The following is a 19,076-nucleotide window of genomic DNA, read 5'->3' on the forward strand; positions in this document are numbered from 1 at the left end:
ACTTACCATAAATATGACGATCAGAATAAGACAGATCCCTACTATTATTAGGAATGGAATTAAGTAGTACTCCAAAGGAAGACTGAACTCCGGGATTAACACAACATGGCCACTGTGGGGAGAAAAAAGGTAACAGTTTCTCAGTAATTTAGAATTTAATGAACAATGAATTAAAATAAATACATTAAAAAAACATTAAAATAAAATGTTATCGCTAGACACACTAAAAGAACACCTACCTGTGCACAGCAACATAGAAAATTCAGCCGATATCCACATAATGTAAAGTCAATTTAGTAAGCTGGCACAAGCAGTCAGAAACACCCAAAAAGGTACAATGTATAAGTGTAGTAGTTCTGTAACTACTATTCATGTGGAGCCACACTTTACTTATCAAGCAGTTTCATCAGCAGGGTGTCTACTCAAAACTAGCTGATTAATTTAGTGAAAGGACATCAGAGATACCTGAAGCAAGATCATAAGACTAATAATATGAAACTCGCTTCCTTTTCCATCCTATTGGAGGTATATATTTTAACCATCTTGTTCCCACAGTGCTTTTCAAGTTTTTAACTTAAAAGCAGAACAGAAGCAGGGCAAACCTAATCATGTACACCATTAGAATTATTGTAAATGCATCATGCAGATTCACTTAGCATAGAAAGTTACTTCAGGCTTGTCTTAGAACTATTAATAAAGAATGGTGTTTAAAATTCTGTTTTTTAAAGACTAGCACCTGCGTTCAATGGGAACTGACATACATTGTAAAAAGAACACACTCTTAGATCTGAAACATGCATACTCTCATGAACATTTCTGTGATTCGTATACCATTAGCTATGTTTAATGCTATATGAAAATGAAAAAAGTAGTGTTTGATAAATATCTGGTAACCCTCTTGCAGGCAAGCAATTTATATTAGTTTTTAAAACGTTTTCTGCTCATCGCTCTCAGGTACAAGGTTTCACCTGGAATACCTATAGCCTCTGCCATCAAAACACCCTGTTTTAAATCCATAAATATTAACGAGAGGCAATGACTTAATGCAAGGAGTAACAGTTGTATGCAAGGTTAACTTACCCCTTTTCATAAGTAAATTCTTCTTTAAGAGAATTAGCTGATGTCTCACCAATAAAGACAGAAGGGATGTCAATCTTCTTTAAAACCTCAACTGTATGAAACAGAACTATTACTACACAGACACTCTATGGGCACTCATAAGACTTCAAAATTATGAGACTACACAACATGAAGACACATTTTAATAGTGACAGAGACTGAAGCACATGCATGTTACATCTTTCTGTCCTGTAAGAAGTGGTATTGTTTTTCCTACAACGCATCTAGACTTTATTGCATTTACAGAAATGAAAATTCTTAATGGAATATTTAAGGGAGCATAAACCCAAAATATTTGGACAAAAAAAAAAAAAAAAAGGGAATCAGAGTAATAGCTTTAACCAGAAAATTGTTCTTACTCAGACTTTATTAAGTCACACAGCTCCAGTGATTTCCAGAATTTCTGGCAACTTGTATGATTTTGTGATCTCGTACTGTAAATTTTAATTAATCTTTCTTCCCTCCATTTCACCCTAAACATAAATGACCACACTGCAAACAGCTGTGGCTGGAAAAGGTCAAAAAGAAGAAAGAAGAATGAAGAAATCCCACATCTTTGTATCAGTCTCAAGAAAATGGATGTAACTGTCTCCCCTTCTCTGCTTGCCAGTGAAGGCAATAATAAACCTAGAAGATGCAACACAACTGAAAATTAAATCCCATATTCTAGAAAACCTTCTCCTCAGCTTTACTTTATATAGATTTGTACATCTGACTTATGCTTCAATTTAAGGGTCAAAGCACCTCGTTAGTCAGTATCAAAGCATTTAGGTTCCCCAAGGCAAAAGCGTACATAGCTTAGCATCACCTCACACAACCCAAGCCTGCATTTCTTGTGAATCTGTTCTACACTGATTTCTCAGCAAAACCTGAAAATAAGATTCACACAGGTTGAAAATTCATTAAAACAACTTTCACGTAGCCTTCTGGGCTACTCTACTGCCATTTAGTTCGCTGAAAGTTCATTTCCTAGTTTATCCAATAGTGTTTCCACTTGGAAAGACTTTTTTTTGTTCTCATTTATGCTCTTGTTCCATATTAAGCTCAAAAACTAGACAAAATAAAGAAATGCCACAAAAAAAGTTTTAACAGCTCTACAGACAAAAACTACATACCACAAAAGAAACCTAGTATTTTTACTAGATTATAAGATGTTCTGAACACATTCACTCCATGAAGGGTTAAAATTGGAAAAGCTAGCATCAGAGTAATCAGTAAATGGCACACTGGTGTCTCAACATTCTTTTTCCAACTGAAAAACTGAAGATATGTACATGTAATATGTATTCATATGAAATTAGAATCCACTTGTCCAAAGGAACAGAAAAATGTACACAATAGTACAACAACAAAATGGACTAACAAACACTAAAAAGTCATATTTTAAAGTTTGATTTCCTTCCAAAAGGGTAGCTTTTTACTTTTCTGCTTTTAATTGACAACACATCAGCCCTTTAAATCTATTTCATAAATGTAACCATTTAACCCAAAACAGTTCAACTAGAAGTTAAAGGAAAAACAAAAGAAACACTCAGAGAATTTACAAATTTAATACCACAAACAATACACAAGTATACATGGTTTTATACACACGTGTTCCATTTAAAAATGTTAAAAGCAGAAGGATTTCTGGTTTTTTCTGGAGGGGGTGTGGCAGTGTTCTTTGGGGGCTGGGGATTTTGGTTGTATTTTTTGTTCTGTTGGTATTCTGTTTTTTTAAAGTGAGAGTTCACCATAATACTTTATACTGATTTTAACACTGTAAACTCTAGTGGGTGAAATGATTTTCAAACAGGAGAGAAGAAGTGATACCTGTACTTACTGTCGTTGGATCCCATGCTTATGAGGTCATCAGAATCAACATTGTGAACTATCGCTGCCTTGTATCCAGCTCTCTGTGCATTTAAAACCTGTAAGCCATACAAAATACTTATTAGAAAGAGTACTACTTCAAAATACAGTAAGCTGTCTAACCTCTCTAAGACAAGGTACACTTTCAGGAAGTTATAAATATTAGCACATCATCATTTTCACTTACAAAACAAGTGTCACCTCTCAAAATGAAATCTCATAATTATTCTTACACTCATCCAACACTATTTTTCCAGGAAAATTGCTTAATATTATCTGCCAACAGTTTTTACAGATATTAAAAACAGGATTTAAAACTTTCTATGGGTAGGTAAGAATAATATATAATCATAATTAAAAGGCACTAACTTACTTTGGTAAACTAGAAATTACCACTTGATAAATCATGAAGTTACATGAGCAGTTATCTTTTCTGTACCTTTAGAGATGGGTAAATATCTTACTTGACAGCCCAAGTATTCAGAAGCTTTCTCATGGAAGTACAAAATTATAAATATGGGTACAAAACTATAAATGCATTGTGTACAGTTACGTTTGATATATATTGCCTTTTTGACAATACAAGCCAAGACTAAGGTCCATGTAAATGGCATCTGCTGCAGTGATTCACTAATGAAAACATAACTAAGTTACAACTATTCATTTTAGATATTACTTCTATAATGCCTTCATGACAGTATAAAAACTCCACAAGATGCAAAAAGCACTAGATAACCTTGATGAACGTTTCTGTTTCATCCTGTATTTACCTCCTGTTTAAAACTATGCAATAAAAACTTTGCTATAGCTGGAGAGACTTGCTCTGAACTGAGACAGTATGGGACACAGCAATAGCTTTAATTTCCACTTAGATGCATGTATTTATTCCAGGCCACTGTAATGCAAGTACATACTTATGTAACAGGCAAACAACCAATCATTAAGCACAACTGAACAAAAGATCACAGCTTTAAATACCTTTGAAACTGGAGAACAGCTACAGCGTTCTGATATTGCAACAACACAACAGCTTTATTAATCAGTCAACAAATACCAAATCCAGCACCACATACATACATACAGACCAACCTTACAGAACCTGGTCTGCTCCTGCACTAATTCGCCAAGAAATCACCACCACCTCTTTTACAGCAGACTGTCATCACCAGATCTGAAAAACCCAGGGGAAAATTCTGCTGCTCTTTATCAAGACCTCCACCCTCATAGTTAAGATAGGGGAAAATATACGTCTCTTCTCAAGAGACACACAATAATGAGGAACATGAGCTGTAGAGATGGAGAACATCCACTGATTATTCTAAAAAAAGGTTCTCCAGGTCAAACTTGAAATACACAGCCTTTTTGCATGCTGCACAACAGCAAAAATAGGCAAAAAAAAAAAGGGCATGAGAATTTTTAATAAAAGGTCTGAAGACAAGGAAAGGATTTAAAAGCACTGAACATCTATGTATCTGAGCTTGTGACACAGAATGGCAGTAATGGAGTCAATGACACACATCACAGATCACCAAGCATTGAAACTGAAGAAAGGAATACAAAAGTTCATTGACCTGACCCTTAAAGCTGCCTGGTTATCACAGGTTCTTAATCTTCATATGCACACGAATGTGCTATGGTGGTTAGTGATGGTTTCTATGTAGTACAAATTTTTTGTTTGCTCATTTCTTTATCATGTTCTGATAGACATTTATTAACTGTCCGTTATACACTGAAATATGTCCTTCAGGGTAGTAAATAATTTATATTACTTAAGGAAATGTTTTAGTTCCCTACACACTTTTGCTACCTACTTGTAACATAGGTCCTTGGTTTAATTATTGGATTATAAAGTGATGGTCTTTGTGTAAAACTGTATGTAAACATGCCTATAAGATGTTCAGCTGACAGAGGGTTACTGGATCAAGAAGTGCTATTAAAACAATCACAGCCAGACACCTCCTGCACCAGCTACCAGGAGGGAGCTGCAAAAAGCATCAGCAATTGTCTGTTCAATTATTTTGTCAAGTTGTAACTTACTTCTCCCCTCCTACCCAGGGCCCCAAAGACAAAACCACTAATTGCATGTAAAAATGGGTTAGTGCTTCAGTTTTGATGCACATCTAAGCAGGATGGTACAGCTTCAGGAATTAATTTCTTACTGCATAGTAACCTTCCACTACAAGAAAATGACAATCAACTCTTCACTCAACGGTTACATGCCTCAGAGTGCCATCTATCTAGATTGTCCACCCATATTCCTAAAAACTGTATTACAAACAGCAGAACAATGTTATTGGAAAATGCAGACACCTTGAGAAACCCCAGTATTAAAAAAAATAATCAGTTATAGATATAAACATAAATGCATGGTTGGGAGTTTGGCCAGTATTACATCATGAGATAAAACATCCATCGTGCATACATAGAAAGATACCACGTTTAATGATGCATTTGCTAGCTTTTGTGCTTAAAGAGGCAGTTTAATAAATTAATACATTAAAGAGGCAATTTAATATATTAATAAAGTAAGGTATTGTTTACTCAAATCACATATAATCTCAGATCGTTCTAGTAAGTTTTTCCACATGTAGCACAATTTTACATTATGCTTATTTTGCCAAACCTTTTATATAGTCAGAAAATATGTGATGCTTCCTACATGATTCCAGTAACACATTTCAGACTCACTGATAACCAGACCCTAAATGCAGGCTTGAGAAAGAGGTTTTGTAATTGTGCAGGGGTGGAAAGCAAAGCACTGCCCACTCCTGACAAGTCCCTTCCCGCACCAGTCATCAACAGAAACAGCAGTAAAAATCAGTTGTATTAAGTGAAGAGACACATTCCAAAAGGCTCTGAACCGCTTCCACTTGCTTCCAGCCTTTACCCTTCTCCTACTGTGACATAGTTCTTCCTGTAAGAAATCACTAGATGGTGATAGAGAGATGTAAGGGAAGAGGAAACAGTTTCTGTTAAAGACTGTGCATCCTGTCAGTGAAGTAGCCGATATGCAATACAACTCACATCTCAGTGCACATGCCACTTCCTGGCAGAAACTTCAGGACAAAATGCTGTAGTATGTATGAAATTATATAATGCAATATTGCAATAGTATTAACAACATAATATAAATTCACAGGCCAGCAAGTACATAGATACCCATGCCTGCCTAGGAACTTCTGGTCCACTTTCTGCCTCGCTCTTTGTCTAATAAAAGAAATCTGTGGGAATCTACTGTTCCATGGATACTACTTGAAATATAAAATAGAACAAAAAAATTCTTACAGAGCTAGCGTGATTTAGTCCTTAAAGAACTGACCAATACACTCAACGGTAATGTATAAATCTTCAATTTTCCACAAGGAAAACTCTGAGTTGCTGTCAGTGTGTGGCAACTCAAGATGTGTAAAGTTTAAGTGTTCACATTTACTAAGTTGACAGCTATGTGGAAAAGCAATTCTGCATGTCTTCCCCTCATTTGACTCTTGCCTTATAGCTAAGCAGCTTTCCAAAGCTTCTCAGAATTCCTGTGGCAACAACGGAGATGTCATTCTTCTGGTTTAGCACCAAAGTAAAAAAGCTGAAGGCCTGGTCATAATGCCAACTTCTTCAATAAAACAAGTTGTTTTCAGCAAACAAGCATGTGCTGTATTTTTGATTTAAAATGCATTCCACTAGAAAAATTCTGGCCTGTTCTTTTAACAGTGTCTTCAGCAGTAATACTGTCCCATCAGTGTAGGGGACATGAAAATTATACAGGCAATGGGGACATGAAAAAGACAAATAGTCACTTGCCCTTCCTTTTCCCACTAAGCTATATACACACACGGTGACAGGTTTCACAGTACAAAATATTGGAACTCCCGAGTTTGATTCAAAGACAGATTACATTATCAGAGTCTGCATCTGCAGCTGGAATCTACAGTCTGGGTAGAATTTACACGTTTAACCGCAATACCATGTAACTGAACATACCACACAGCAGCAAAAACTGTTGGATCTCCTTTCAGTTCATTAAAGTCAACAACAAATGGAAAAGCCCCATCTTCCTTAAGACATCCTTAGCTGTCCCATGTATTAGGCTAATTTTCAAGAAAAGCATAAACCCTAACCAAACACAAATAATTCCCATTTGCATTTTAGAAACAACACAGGGAATACTCCACTGTGGCTGCTGGTCAAATTTTTTATAATATAAAAACTTCATAATACAATATCTAGCTATTGTACCCATTTAAACACAGTTCCATCCTGCTACTTGTTCCTGTTTCTACCTGGCAGTGCACTGTCTCCTCTCCCCGTCAACCAGCTGCGACACTACTATTGTTCACAGGGTCTCAGTGTGAGCCACAAGAAAATGATCCAGATATTAAAAAGAAAAACCAATCAGGAAACTGGCTTGCAGATTTTGGGTGCTTTGTTATTCCCACTCCCTAATCTCCTCTGACTCTTGGCAGCGAAGAGTCTTAACTGGCAGGAAAAGTTGATATTGCTACTGAATGCTTTCTATTACAAAACTACACATCTGTCATCCTTATTTGTCATGTCAGGTAATTTTAAACCAAATCACACTACAATACTGCTTTATCTGCCTGTAGACAGTAAAATTCTCCCTTCCCTTCCCATCAGCAGCTATCCTGCTGTTAGCAACAGATACTTTTCTGAAGCACCAGTAAATTCTTTAAGGCCTTGAAACAGAAAGGGGGAAATAATAATAAAAAAATAAATCTTACCTTGATATCGAAGTTGCACTCAAGCCTTCGAATTAACACAATAAAAGCACTGGATGAGTTGTCTTTCAGTGGAGGTGGGGCTATAGGCTCACATGCATTCTCTGGTTTTGAATTTATTAGGAATCCCTAGAAAACAGGAACAGAAACAGGAGCTTCATTTCTCTTTGTTTTAACAAAAGGGTTGGCCGACAAGTGCAAGGAAAGAAAACTGCATGTTTTCATACAATAGGTAAACAAATTCTTATCAACTCAGTCCTATATCATAGCAAGATTTCAGCTACGTCCCTGGCTATTTATTTTGATTCATCATAATCTTTATGCCTGTAAAGAATAAGAAAAGAAAATATAATTTTTTTCCAATTACATCATCTGAAGTTCGAATGCACTGACACTAGTCCTTCTCAGCAATGTTTTGAGTCCAGGGTTGACTACTCCCTTGAAACTTCTTCCCTGCTACTGTAAATGCTCTGTAAACACTGCTGATATGGAATCTACCCAAGACAAATGCCAGAACAGTATCATGCATACTGCACAATACTATTCGTTCTAGCTCAAAAAGAATAGACCTTCCCTTTTCCTTTACTAGAATATGCTTGGTTTTTTGATCAAACCTCTACATCACCTGAGAAGGAGCTTCTTTATTAACTTGATTAATATTTTTAGTTAGTTAATAATTAGATTGGTATTAATTAGATTCCCTTCTGTCAGTCTCTTCACAACAGACCTTGATTACCAAGATACAGAAAAATCCAGGCTGTACACTTAAAGAGTTATGTCTACCCTTCATTTGAAATACACCTCTTCAGAAAAACTACTTCCTCTGTAAGGTGTTTGTGCAATAAAGTCACAGTGTGACACAGGCTTTTGGACACTAATGCAATGGGAGCATCATTTGATACAAGATTATTCCTGCAAGAGTCACATGTGTTTAAATCATTTTTAAATATCGAGCAAATTACCATACAGATAAAGAGTGGCACATTGCTAGAAAATAGGAAGTAATTTGTTTTATGCAAATAAAGATCATGAGAAGCTGCATTACTGTGGGATCAAGGAATTAGTGCTACAGTCCTAGATACATTGAGACCTTTAAAATCTGTTTTCACTGACAGCTTTAGATATAGAGATGTCACCACCTGTGTATTAATAATAATTACATATAAACATACATCAGAACTGTCAGCCTAAACATATATAATGTATCTAAGTTTATATATATACAGTTCACATATATAAACTGCCAGTTTACATGTACTTTTTATATATAATCTTATATTTTATCCATAAATACATATTATTCATAAAGTTTAACCTACAGAGAGAAGTAATTTTGGTTTGAGAATAGATTTTTGTAATGATAATACCCCTTTTGGCAGAGAAGCTACACCAGCAATCTGTTCCTTGCGAAGTTTGTGGTGACAGGCACAATACTACACAGTCTAACAATTAAAAGCAATATCGACTGAAAATTATACTCATTTACTGACAGTCAAATTTAGGTCCCTAAGGTTCCCCTTATTCATATAGCAAATGCTACTTATGTTAGGTAGTTTCACACAAAGCATTCAATTGATATGCCTGGAAACAGCTACATTCTACAGAGAACTTGTACACAAATCACACACCACCATGCTACAGTTAATACATACATAGGAAGCCAAAGGCTAACTATGACTAGACTGGGTTTTTCTTAATGCTGCCATATGTTCTTAAACACCTTTAATTGAGGAGCTATTATTCTAAGAACACAGGCACAAACAACTGATTACTTTATGCCTAGAGCACACCAGCCATCAAAAAAGTAAAATTAAAAAAAAAAGAAAGCAAACACCTAAATTTATATTTTGGCACCAGTTACCATAGAATCTGACAAAACTGTGTTTTACAGCTTGCATATTAATTAACCTTAATCATAAGCATTGAAAAAGTAAACCATTTTCATCCTACTGCAACCAATATCATACCATTTTCTATAAATAATCAAAATTTTAATGCAAAGAAAAAAGTTTTAGTATTATATCAGGACTAAAACTCATTATTTCTACATAGGTAATGGCATCTACCTTAGTTAAGACACAGAGCTGTCTAACAGTTAAAAAGGTTAGAATCAAAGCTCCTTATATCTATTTTTGATGTATTAAATTGGCTCACTACTTGGGCAAATCACTTAATCGCCCTCTGTTTCTCAATATAGTTTGTAAACAACTATACAGCTCTACCACCACTTCTCCCCATGATAAAACCCACTGGGCATGAAAATGAAGACTTCTTGAGGTTTCATTTGCAGAGGAATTCTTTGACTTACAGGAATTTTTACAGCAATTTATTCCCCTTGGAGATTAAAAGAACACCACGCAATCAAAAAGTAATCCAACCTTGTACCTTCACATCAGCTTCATTTTTTGCATATTGTTCACTGACAAACACTGTAACATCAACGATGCTGCAAAGCCAGATTTTGGAGCCATACAGGTTACAGACAGGATGAATAGGAAAGCAGCTTTCTGACCTCATGTGCTATTCACAGTCTCCATAGGTGCGTAAGCGATATCAGTCCCCTTCACAAGCACCTGGAAGGTGGTCTGCCTAAATATATTTACAGCTTGGACTTCCATACAAAATAAAAACATACATATCTCAGTCATAAACACTTACTCAAACACTGTTTAAAGTGACAGTCAACCAATTCACTGCCACGAGACTGACTCATGTAGCCACTTCCACAATAAAAAAAAGTAACGAAACCTGAACTTCACACAAATAGTGCACTATTTGGACAGCTAAACTAAATTGTCTTTCTTGCAGATGAGCGCTTCAACTACATGAGAGGAACGGAAAAAAATGTTTTATCTGAAACAAACTTACTACCACTGACTACAAGAATGTAATCCTAGAGAAAGGGAATGGTTCGTGTCATTGCATAGGCATCTTACATCAACAAAAACACAGTGTGTGCCCCTTGTTTTGGAATTCACCCAGCAGTTGACAACAAGCACCAGCTACATATCTCAGCAAAAAAACTTACCTCAGAGGATGGGAAGACTGTAACTGAACTGGATATTCATCTAGCTTTTAAATACTTTTCTAAGCAGCAGGACTATGACACTGGTTTACAGTGTTAACGTCACCATATAAAAATTTTTAAATAATTTATTTTCAACCTCTTCTTATTTTACACAGATAAAAGTGAGTTTGTCTTTACACCAGTTACTGACTACTGCCACAAGAACACAGACAGCTACTACCTTAGCAGAAGTTCAGAAAAAGTAGATAGACAATGCCTTCTCATCATTGCCTATGGAAGCTGCAGTTGTTTAACTTTCCCATAGTTCTTTCCCATTTCACCTTTAATGTCATTTCCCTTCTATCAATTTCATTCAGTCATTCTACACATCTTACTGCATTCCAAGTGTATCAATCACACCAGGCACACGGAAAAGGAATTATCCCAGTGTACAAAACTGTCTTGTTACTGTATTTCAGAAGACATTGGGTCTTCAGAATTTCTCATCTAGTGCAAAATACTGATAAAGCCCCATATGTATTCCCCAGGTTACAGCCATCTTTGATATTTTTTTGCACGTTAATCACTTTGCATAATACATCAACATGACTTTTCTCTTTCCAGTTCCATCAACATTTGCAAAATCTTACTTCTGTCTTCTCTTAATGCTAGCTGCATTTTACAGTTGAATATGGTATAATATTTACATTCTTTTTAGTTATGTATCAAAGAAAACTGGATTAACAAAATTTCAAAAAATTTAAGTCAGATGTACTTTTTCTGCTAATTCTATATATAATCACTTACTAGTGCCTTTTGCTATTAGTCCTATGACAAGTTTGCAAGTCACATCATGGCATTCCTATCCCAGTATGATTTTATTTGGAGTGAAGACACTGTAACTGGTAACTAACTAAAACGTGTATACGTACTACCTGCATTTTGCCCACATAAATGAAACAGAGTACAAAAAAATAGTGCAACACAGGCCTCAGAGGAGCACAGGGAGAATGGGGAACTTCTCATCTACTAACCGTTGCAGGCTGCACTTGAAAGGAAACTCTAAAGAGAGGGCACATGGTCAATACCCTGCTATACAGCCACCAGCTTTGTGGCACTGCCTGTGGGAGCTAAGGTAGACCCACATTCCCTGCACATTTCCATTCAGTTACTAAAGAAATGCAAGGACGGAAGCAAACTGACAATACTTCTTGTACTTTCCCCAAGAAAACAAGCTACAATTCCTTTACACAGCACTCTTAATATGGGCCACATGCAAGCAATATAATCCCTCTTGCCCTTCTGCATTTTACAGCGTGAAGGGGCTCACCAATACATAAACCTACAGAGACAGTAAGTCCTCCAAGTTTTGTTTTTTTTTTTTTAAATAAGACAAATAATTCAATCTGGCATCCACCAGCTCCAGTGTAAGGTAACTGACATCATATCATATCACCACCAACTTTGGAGAAAACAATGGTCTACCAAACTTACTTTCTTAGATTCCCATCATTCAGCCATTGTTTAGTTAGTTATTAAAAATGTTCAACAAATTCCCTCTTACATACAAAAGGTCAGGTTACCAAAATTCTTGTCTTTAGGAGAGGAATCTCCCCTTCACAGGCAATGGTTCATATCAAACATTTGTTCTGCTTGAGCAGTAGGTTCATCAGTTCAATATTTATTTTTTCCTCAGTACTATATTCATTTAACTTTTCCTTTTTAGCTTACAGAAGAAGTGTTCAGCAGGTACAGTCCTAATATATATACACATATATATTTTTTTAGGGTATAGATCAGATTTTAATTTTTTTTTTACCTTCAAGCCTTCTGCTGGCAGCCTGTAGCCAAATCTAGCAGGTAGATCATCAAAGGTCTGGGTTCCATTTTCAAGATTATACTAAGAGAAATAAATTTTAAAGAAAATTCAGGTTTGCAATGAGAGAAATTGAAAACAAGAAATAAACACCACTGCAAATATTTTAATCTTAAAAAAATATAGCAGACATAGGACCTCTTGTGACCATGTCAATAAAACCACAAGATTGCTTCTTCCATTTGTCTTCCACCCACACGGTAACATGCTTATCCAGTTGTTGAAACAAAAAAGTTACAGATCTTCTGCTAAATCATCTGTATATTAAATCTTTCTTTTTACTGCCTACAACTCAAATACAGTCATATTTGCAGAAGAAAAACTACAAATCACCCAAAAAAACCAAAACTGTGATGAGCAGGTGGGGGTTTTTTTGATGGTGGTGTTCTTTTCAGTTTTTTCACTTTGAACTCACTTGCGCACAGGGAAGAACAGCTTTTAACAGGTGGGTTGCTGTAGGCAAAGAATAGCCTCCATCTATTATCCCTTCTCAATTCCCTGCTACCTATACAGGTTAGCAGCTGTAAACTATCTCTACAGTTTTGTTTTATACCAACAATAAGCTTTCCTTTCAAAACAGAGGAGCACTGTAAAGACTTCATATCTGTGGAAGCTTTGCTTTCCCTTTTCTTTTTCATCTTTTGTAGCTCTGTGATATGCCTAACCAATGCAGAATCCATACAAAAAAGTGCTAATTTTATGTGTGCTAAAATTTTTGTCATTAAAAGTACAAGAAGTTATTTTCCTGCAAAAGTTGTGAAATATACAGTAACTGACTGGAATGCACATCAGTTGATAAGTTTTATCAAATAGTTTAGTGACTCAGAAATATTCGTCTATTCATTGTATCATCCAGTTGTCATACCGAACAGTCAAGTAAAGAGCATGTTTATTTCAGAGGGACAAGATGTCTAACAGCCAGACTCAGACAGGGGAACTCAAACTATAGCTCAAAGAAAAACACTACCATGATTTAACTCTTTTGAAGGTGCTTCCTCCCCACAAACTTTAATAAAATTGAAGGCAGAAGCAGGAATGGAGCTAGGTTTCAAGTAAGCATTTCTGTTCTGTGTAATCAATCTGCTCCATACAGCCCCTCCTCCTGGCCATCCATCCTACCATCACAAAACACAGCTCTGCACCAGTCTGCTGCCTTCCTCCATCCTCACTATTCACTCATCTACCTTCTTCAAAACATCCTTCCTGAGCTTGTGCTGCAGTAAGGTTTCACTTGAATCACTTAGGAAGCTCCAACTTAACCGAGGATTCAGATACAAACCTATTCATTTTTATCTCGGATTTAAAAAATAACCAGTGATGCTTCGTATACACGTAACAGCACTTTATACAAACATAATCCTTCATTGGAGGCTGCAACTACATGAGAACACAGAAGCATAACAATAACAAAGAACTACAGAAAAGAATTTCTTTCATTGGCAAATTCAAAACTTTGGTTGGAATTTTGCTCCCCCAACAGGCAATTAAACCATGAAATCTCTCAAGATTATACGCGATCTGCATGCCTTCAATTCCATGTGACACAGTGTGCAAACATTCCCTCTTCCGAGTATCTCTTAAGCATTCCACAGCACAGTATAATAAGTTCATCTCTTATTTCCTGCTTCAAAAATATTCTTAGACTAGATCTGTAACTTCCCAATATGCAAGAATAAATGACAATTAATATTTAGATAGAAATCACTGTAGAATACCACACAGAGAAGCTTAAATAGAAGAAATTAAACTTCAAAAATGCCTATTTTTTTCCCCTTTTTTTGAGGCTGGGGAGGGTTTTTGTTTTGTGGGGGTTTTAAAATATCTTTTCTAAGACAGGAATTAGCAAGAATGAAAATTAGGGGTTTTTTATGAAAAAAGGAAGCACAAGCTTGATGGGAGATGAAAGGGAGGAGGGAAAATCTGGTTTACAGTAGAAAGGCAGTTTAAAATTTCACAATACAATGGTGATGTCAGTTCCATAACAAAGCAATTATCTGCATTGTTTCTTAAATTTTTTATCTACAAAAAAGTAATATAATAGTAACAACCCAAAGATCCAAATAACATAATTCTGTATTCATCAACCCACATTACCACAAACTTTTAAGTATTTTTGTTTCAACATTTAGCTTCAGGGGGTTTTCACTGTGTGCCCCTATAATTAATATGGTATTAACAACTCCCCTGGATATCAATGTAACTAGCAGAAACTATAGAGACTACAATACTTAAGTTTAATTATTTCAATGGCTTAAGCTCTGTACTACAGACGCATATAACTTCCTCCATAAGGCTACATAAAATATAAAATCAGTAATAAATAGCCCAGCAGCAACTTTTACCACTGACCCTATATTGATTATACTGTTTATTAGCCTTATCATTTCAAATTCGACACACCCAAAAATATTATTCCTAACAGCTATTAAAAAATATATCTAGGTGTAACATATAAAAAAACTTCACTGACAAGGCCTCCAGCATGTACATAAACTATACTAGCCACAGAAGATTATTTTACTTTACTTAAATACACTTACCCTACAAAACGGCACCCATCACCAAAATTTAAATTGCTGTCTAAGCCAAATGATCATGGAATTTTTTTTAAGGAGGTTATAACATGCCATAGGATATATGGTCAGAGTAGAACTTTTTAAATGACTAAGGGAATTCAGTGCTTTCACTGTCATGATATCTGAGCACACGTCACCTGTAAGCTCATTTGAAAATTTACAATTTGTTTTTTTAAACTATTAAGGCAATTCCATTCCAAGCAACCTGCTATAACATTTACTGTACTGATTCATTAATAGAAGTTTAAAAGAAGATTAAGTTTTACAGAGATTTCATCTATGTAGAAAAATATACTTACTGCTAAAATATCTGCCTCCACAGGTAAAAGATTCAGGAAAGCAAACAACTGAACAGTCAAAATAGTGTATATCTGAGTAGCAGACAACATCAGCATTCCTATTGATAACAGCATACTTTATTTAATACCTGCAACAACAAAAAAGTAGGGGGTCAAGGCATATACTAGATATTTTCCTCTGTAATTCCACTGGGCTCAACTAATCAATTAAAACTTTTCTTCTAAAGAAGCATGCAAATTGTTATTGTATGTTTACTTTTGAGAAACAAGTACTCTTTAATCCACACAATTACTTCAGACATAGAAGTCCCTGTTTCTAAGAGCACATAATCTCCAAGGGAATATATGCATAAAATTATGATAGTAGCACTTCAAAAACTTTAGGCAACACACAGCATTGCAAGCAGATAAAGGAATGAACATTCACATGATATTAAACATCCTTAGATGTTCGTAATCAACGCTTTTTTAACATATATCCAAATCAGCAAAATAACTCGTGTGCCTAGAGTAATTCTACTAAAAACATTTATTCCCAGTATACGCTTGCAAAACCAGCATGATACCCCCAGGTAACAAACTCAAAGTAGTTCTATCAACTTCAGTGAAAATCACAAGTGCTTGAACGTGAATGTGACTCATGGTCTGGACAGCAGATTTAGTCTCCTGTGAAGTGTGTGCATTTCTGAGACCTTTAAAAAAAACAACACAAGTACTGTGTAAAGTATGCTTGCATACATTTCACAAGTTCATGACATTAAAAGGAAGTTAATTCTGCTCTGGTAATAAATTCCCTGGAAATAGGGGAGCACGTTTCCTAACGGCAACTGTTTGAAACCGCCGATTTATCATTAAGGAAAATGTGGAAAAAAAAAAAAAAAAAAAAGTGAGGAGTCTGCTTCGGAGGAAGCAAACCAAACATTTTATCTTTGCCACACAAAGATTTTTTTTAAATGTTTTAAAAACAAAAATTAAGGGCCTGAATGCCCTCCTTGTATGAGCAATGATACCTGCACCCTTACTGAAGTCAGAGTACCATGTTAACCCCAAAACAACCCCAACAACCACACCAAACCAACAACAACATAAAACCCCAACCAAAGAAAAAAAACACAAAAAAACCCCTGCATGAACAGAACTTTGAACTTCCTCTCAAATTTAACACATGCACTGACTACAATGGTAACAGACTTCATTCTGTAATCTCTCATATCAGAAGTTAACCAATTTACAATTATACATATCTTGAAACCTCAAAATTTGGCCCAACAAATGATAAAACATTTAAATTTTGAACATTTTAATTCTTTCCAGCAAAGGCAAAAGCTAGCACTCAAGATAACGATCCACAGCACCGCTCATTTAGAAACTCTAGTATTCTTTGAAACTGGTTACAGATTACTTTCCACTTGCCTTTTCCAAATAATTATTTTTCTGGCACCAGTAAGAGTCCCAGTCTTGACAACAAACATGATGCAGGTTGAAATATCATTTCTATGACTGAAAAAGGCTGTTCCTTAGAATTACAGAATTTACTGGATGTCTGTAAAGAACCATCTTCCTCCATATTTATCACAGGACCCTCCAATTTATGCTCTCACAATCCACAAACACACAAACAACATGGTACAAATCTGCCACATTTGCTAAATAGCACATTTAATGTAGTAGTAAGTGGTGTCTCTGCGAAGCTTTAGCTTAAAATGCTCAATACCATGGACATTAAATCCAGTGCAGGTCTTTCAGCTTCTTATACAAACAAGAGGTAACTACATTAATACACACTAGTATGACAGTAAAAATTCTAGTAGCTAAACGGCAAAATCAAGAATCCAAAATCTGAGGTTGGGCGAGGGAGAGGAATAAGTTTCAGCCTTCCACACAAGTGACACCTTTCAGTGCACGCCACACACACTGAATGAAGCAAGGTTCAGTAGGGGAAAAATGAGAAAGTGATTTATTAAACCATATAGCCATTTCTACACAAAAGGACAAATGGATAAACTGAAGTTGCACAAGTAGCCACAAAAGTAGTATTTCCTCACTTCTGAGTCCCTGAACTTCCACATAAACGGTACCTTTTAATACTTTTTGCACCCCTTAGAAATTTCCTGATGTTTTTAAAGGGATTTAAATTCCTGTAAGGTATACTTTCCACAGCTTTCAGTAATGTAGGGAGTTGACAGCCTTAATCTGCATCGTTGAGAAATGCAATCTGAACTGGAGGAATAGTTCGCTGACAAAGGGATAGAGACTTCCAGAGAGGAAAGATGTGGAACTAGGCAAGAATCCTGGCCAGATGCCCATTTATCTTCTCCCCCATCTCTCATAACCTACATGTAGAGGCTTCTGCCTTGTGTGATCCAAAACACACAAAATGCCTCTCTCCACCCCAGGCTCCCCCCTCCCCCCCCTATTCAAACCAGCATCTGTTTTCTCTACCTCTTCACTGACTTAACCCTTTCTCTTTCTTTTCCTCAAATGTCATATTCTGTCAGTTTTATTAAAACAGAAGTCAGCATCAATGTACAATTTTAAAGTGCTAGTATAACATGTTCTACAATTCTGTGCACGAGTCACAAAAATACACTTAATCTATACGAGCATATTATGAGCCTTTATAAGCATACTGACATTGGAGACATTTTCTAAACTTGCATTTTAAAAGAACACATTTTAACTATGTAATAACCTAGACCATTTAATAGCTGCACTTCCATCTACAGAACTTTGGAGGTAACAGCCATAGTTCATTTCTGTGTGCCATGCTCTTACAGTCTGAATGTACTACCCAAGTTCAGTGGAACAGCTACAAGCACACAAGCTGTGAGGGGGAAGAGTCAGTGGGATTCTGCATTATGAGCCACCTAGATGAGGGACTCCTCACCTGCTGGACACGGTCTTAAAAAAGAATGACAGAGAACTCTTCACACAGGAAGTTTATTGCAAAGAAAACTGAGTGAGGTAATACATTTTAGTGCTTAAACAAATAACTTTTTGTTTTTCTGTTAAGAGGACCATCTTAACACCAAAATCCCTCTAGAACAAGGAATAGTAATGGAGAATTACCCTAACTGAGCCTCCTCCCACAACATACTTTCACTTTCTAACTTGGGATGTAGTAAGAGGGGAGCGCACAGTCTGATCATCATTAATTCCCAGAAAACATCTGGCATTAGGAATACTCCAGGAGAATGGTGGCAGTCACTATTAATAAGCAGCAGCCAGGAGGAGCCTCCCCCTGTGTTCTCACTTCTAAATACCTTCCACTGCATAACCACAACCTAATGCCAAAGATTGGGACCTGTTCTCCACTGACAGGTCATGTCTGACAATTTCTTGTTGTACTGTTGCTACAGTCATAATCCAGTCTTAAGACAGACAATGATTAGACATCTACAGAGGAACTGCAGGTTCCCCTCAGGCTTAGCTATAACATGATTATGTGCAGGCAATCTCTTAAGGACACAGAAGTACGAATTACCGTATTCCCCTCATGAAAACTCACACCTAAACGTGACCAAGCTAAAAAAATCCAACAATCAGAATGCCAACACATTCAACAAAAACCATGTGACCCACTACACCTCCTACTTCAGGCTACAAAACAAGCAACAA

At 36.1% G+C, this 19,076-nt stretch overlaps 1 protein-coding gene across 3 annotated transcripts in view; it reads right to left on the reverse strand.

Annotated features, from left to right (window-relative positions):
• The window catches only part of RNF13 (ring finger protein 13), a 44,727-nt gene that overhangs the window by 22,343 nt on the left and 3,308 nt on the right, over positions 1–19,076 (reverse strand). For all 3 annotated transcript variants that reach the window (XM_055723508.1, XM_055723509.1, XM_055723510.1), the window contains exons 2-7: positions 15,459–15,586; positions 12,527–12,607; positions 7,704–7,829; positions 2,942–3,029; positions 1,081–1,171; positions 7–112 (exon numbers count right to left, since the gene is read on the reverse strand). In XM_055723508.1, the coding sequence (XP_055579483.1) occupies positions 7–112; positions 1,081–1,171; positions 2,942–3,029; positions 7,704–7,829; positions 12,527–12,607; positions 15,459–15,572 (606 nt within the window). In that variant the 5' untranslated portion in view covers positions 15,573–15,586. The remainder of the gene's footprint in view (positions 1–6; positions 113–1,080; positions 1,172–2,941; positions 3,030–7,703; positions 7,830–12,526; positions 12,608–15,458; positions 15,587–19,076) is intronic.

The sequence above is a fragment of the Falco cherrug genome, chromosome 11 (assembly GCF_023634085.1).
Source record: "Falco cherrug isolate bFalChe1 chromosome 11, bFalChe1.pri, whole genome shotgun sequence".
NCBI classification, from domain to species: domain Eukaryota; kingdom Metazoa; phylum Chordata; class Aves; order Falconiformes; family Falconidae; genus Falco; species Falco cherrug.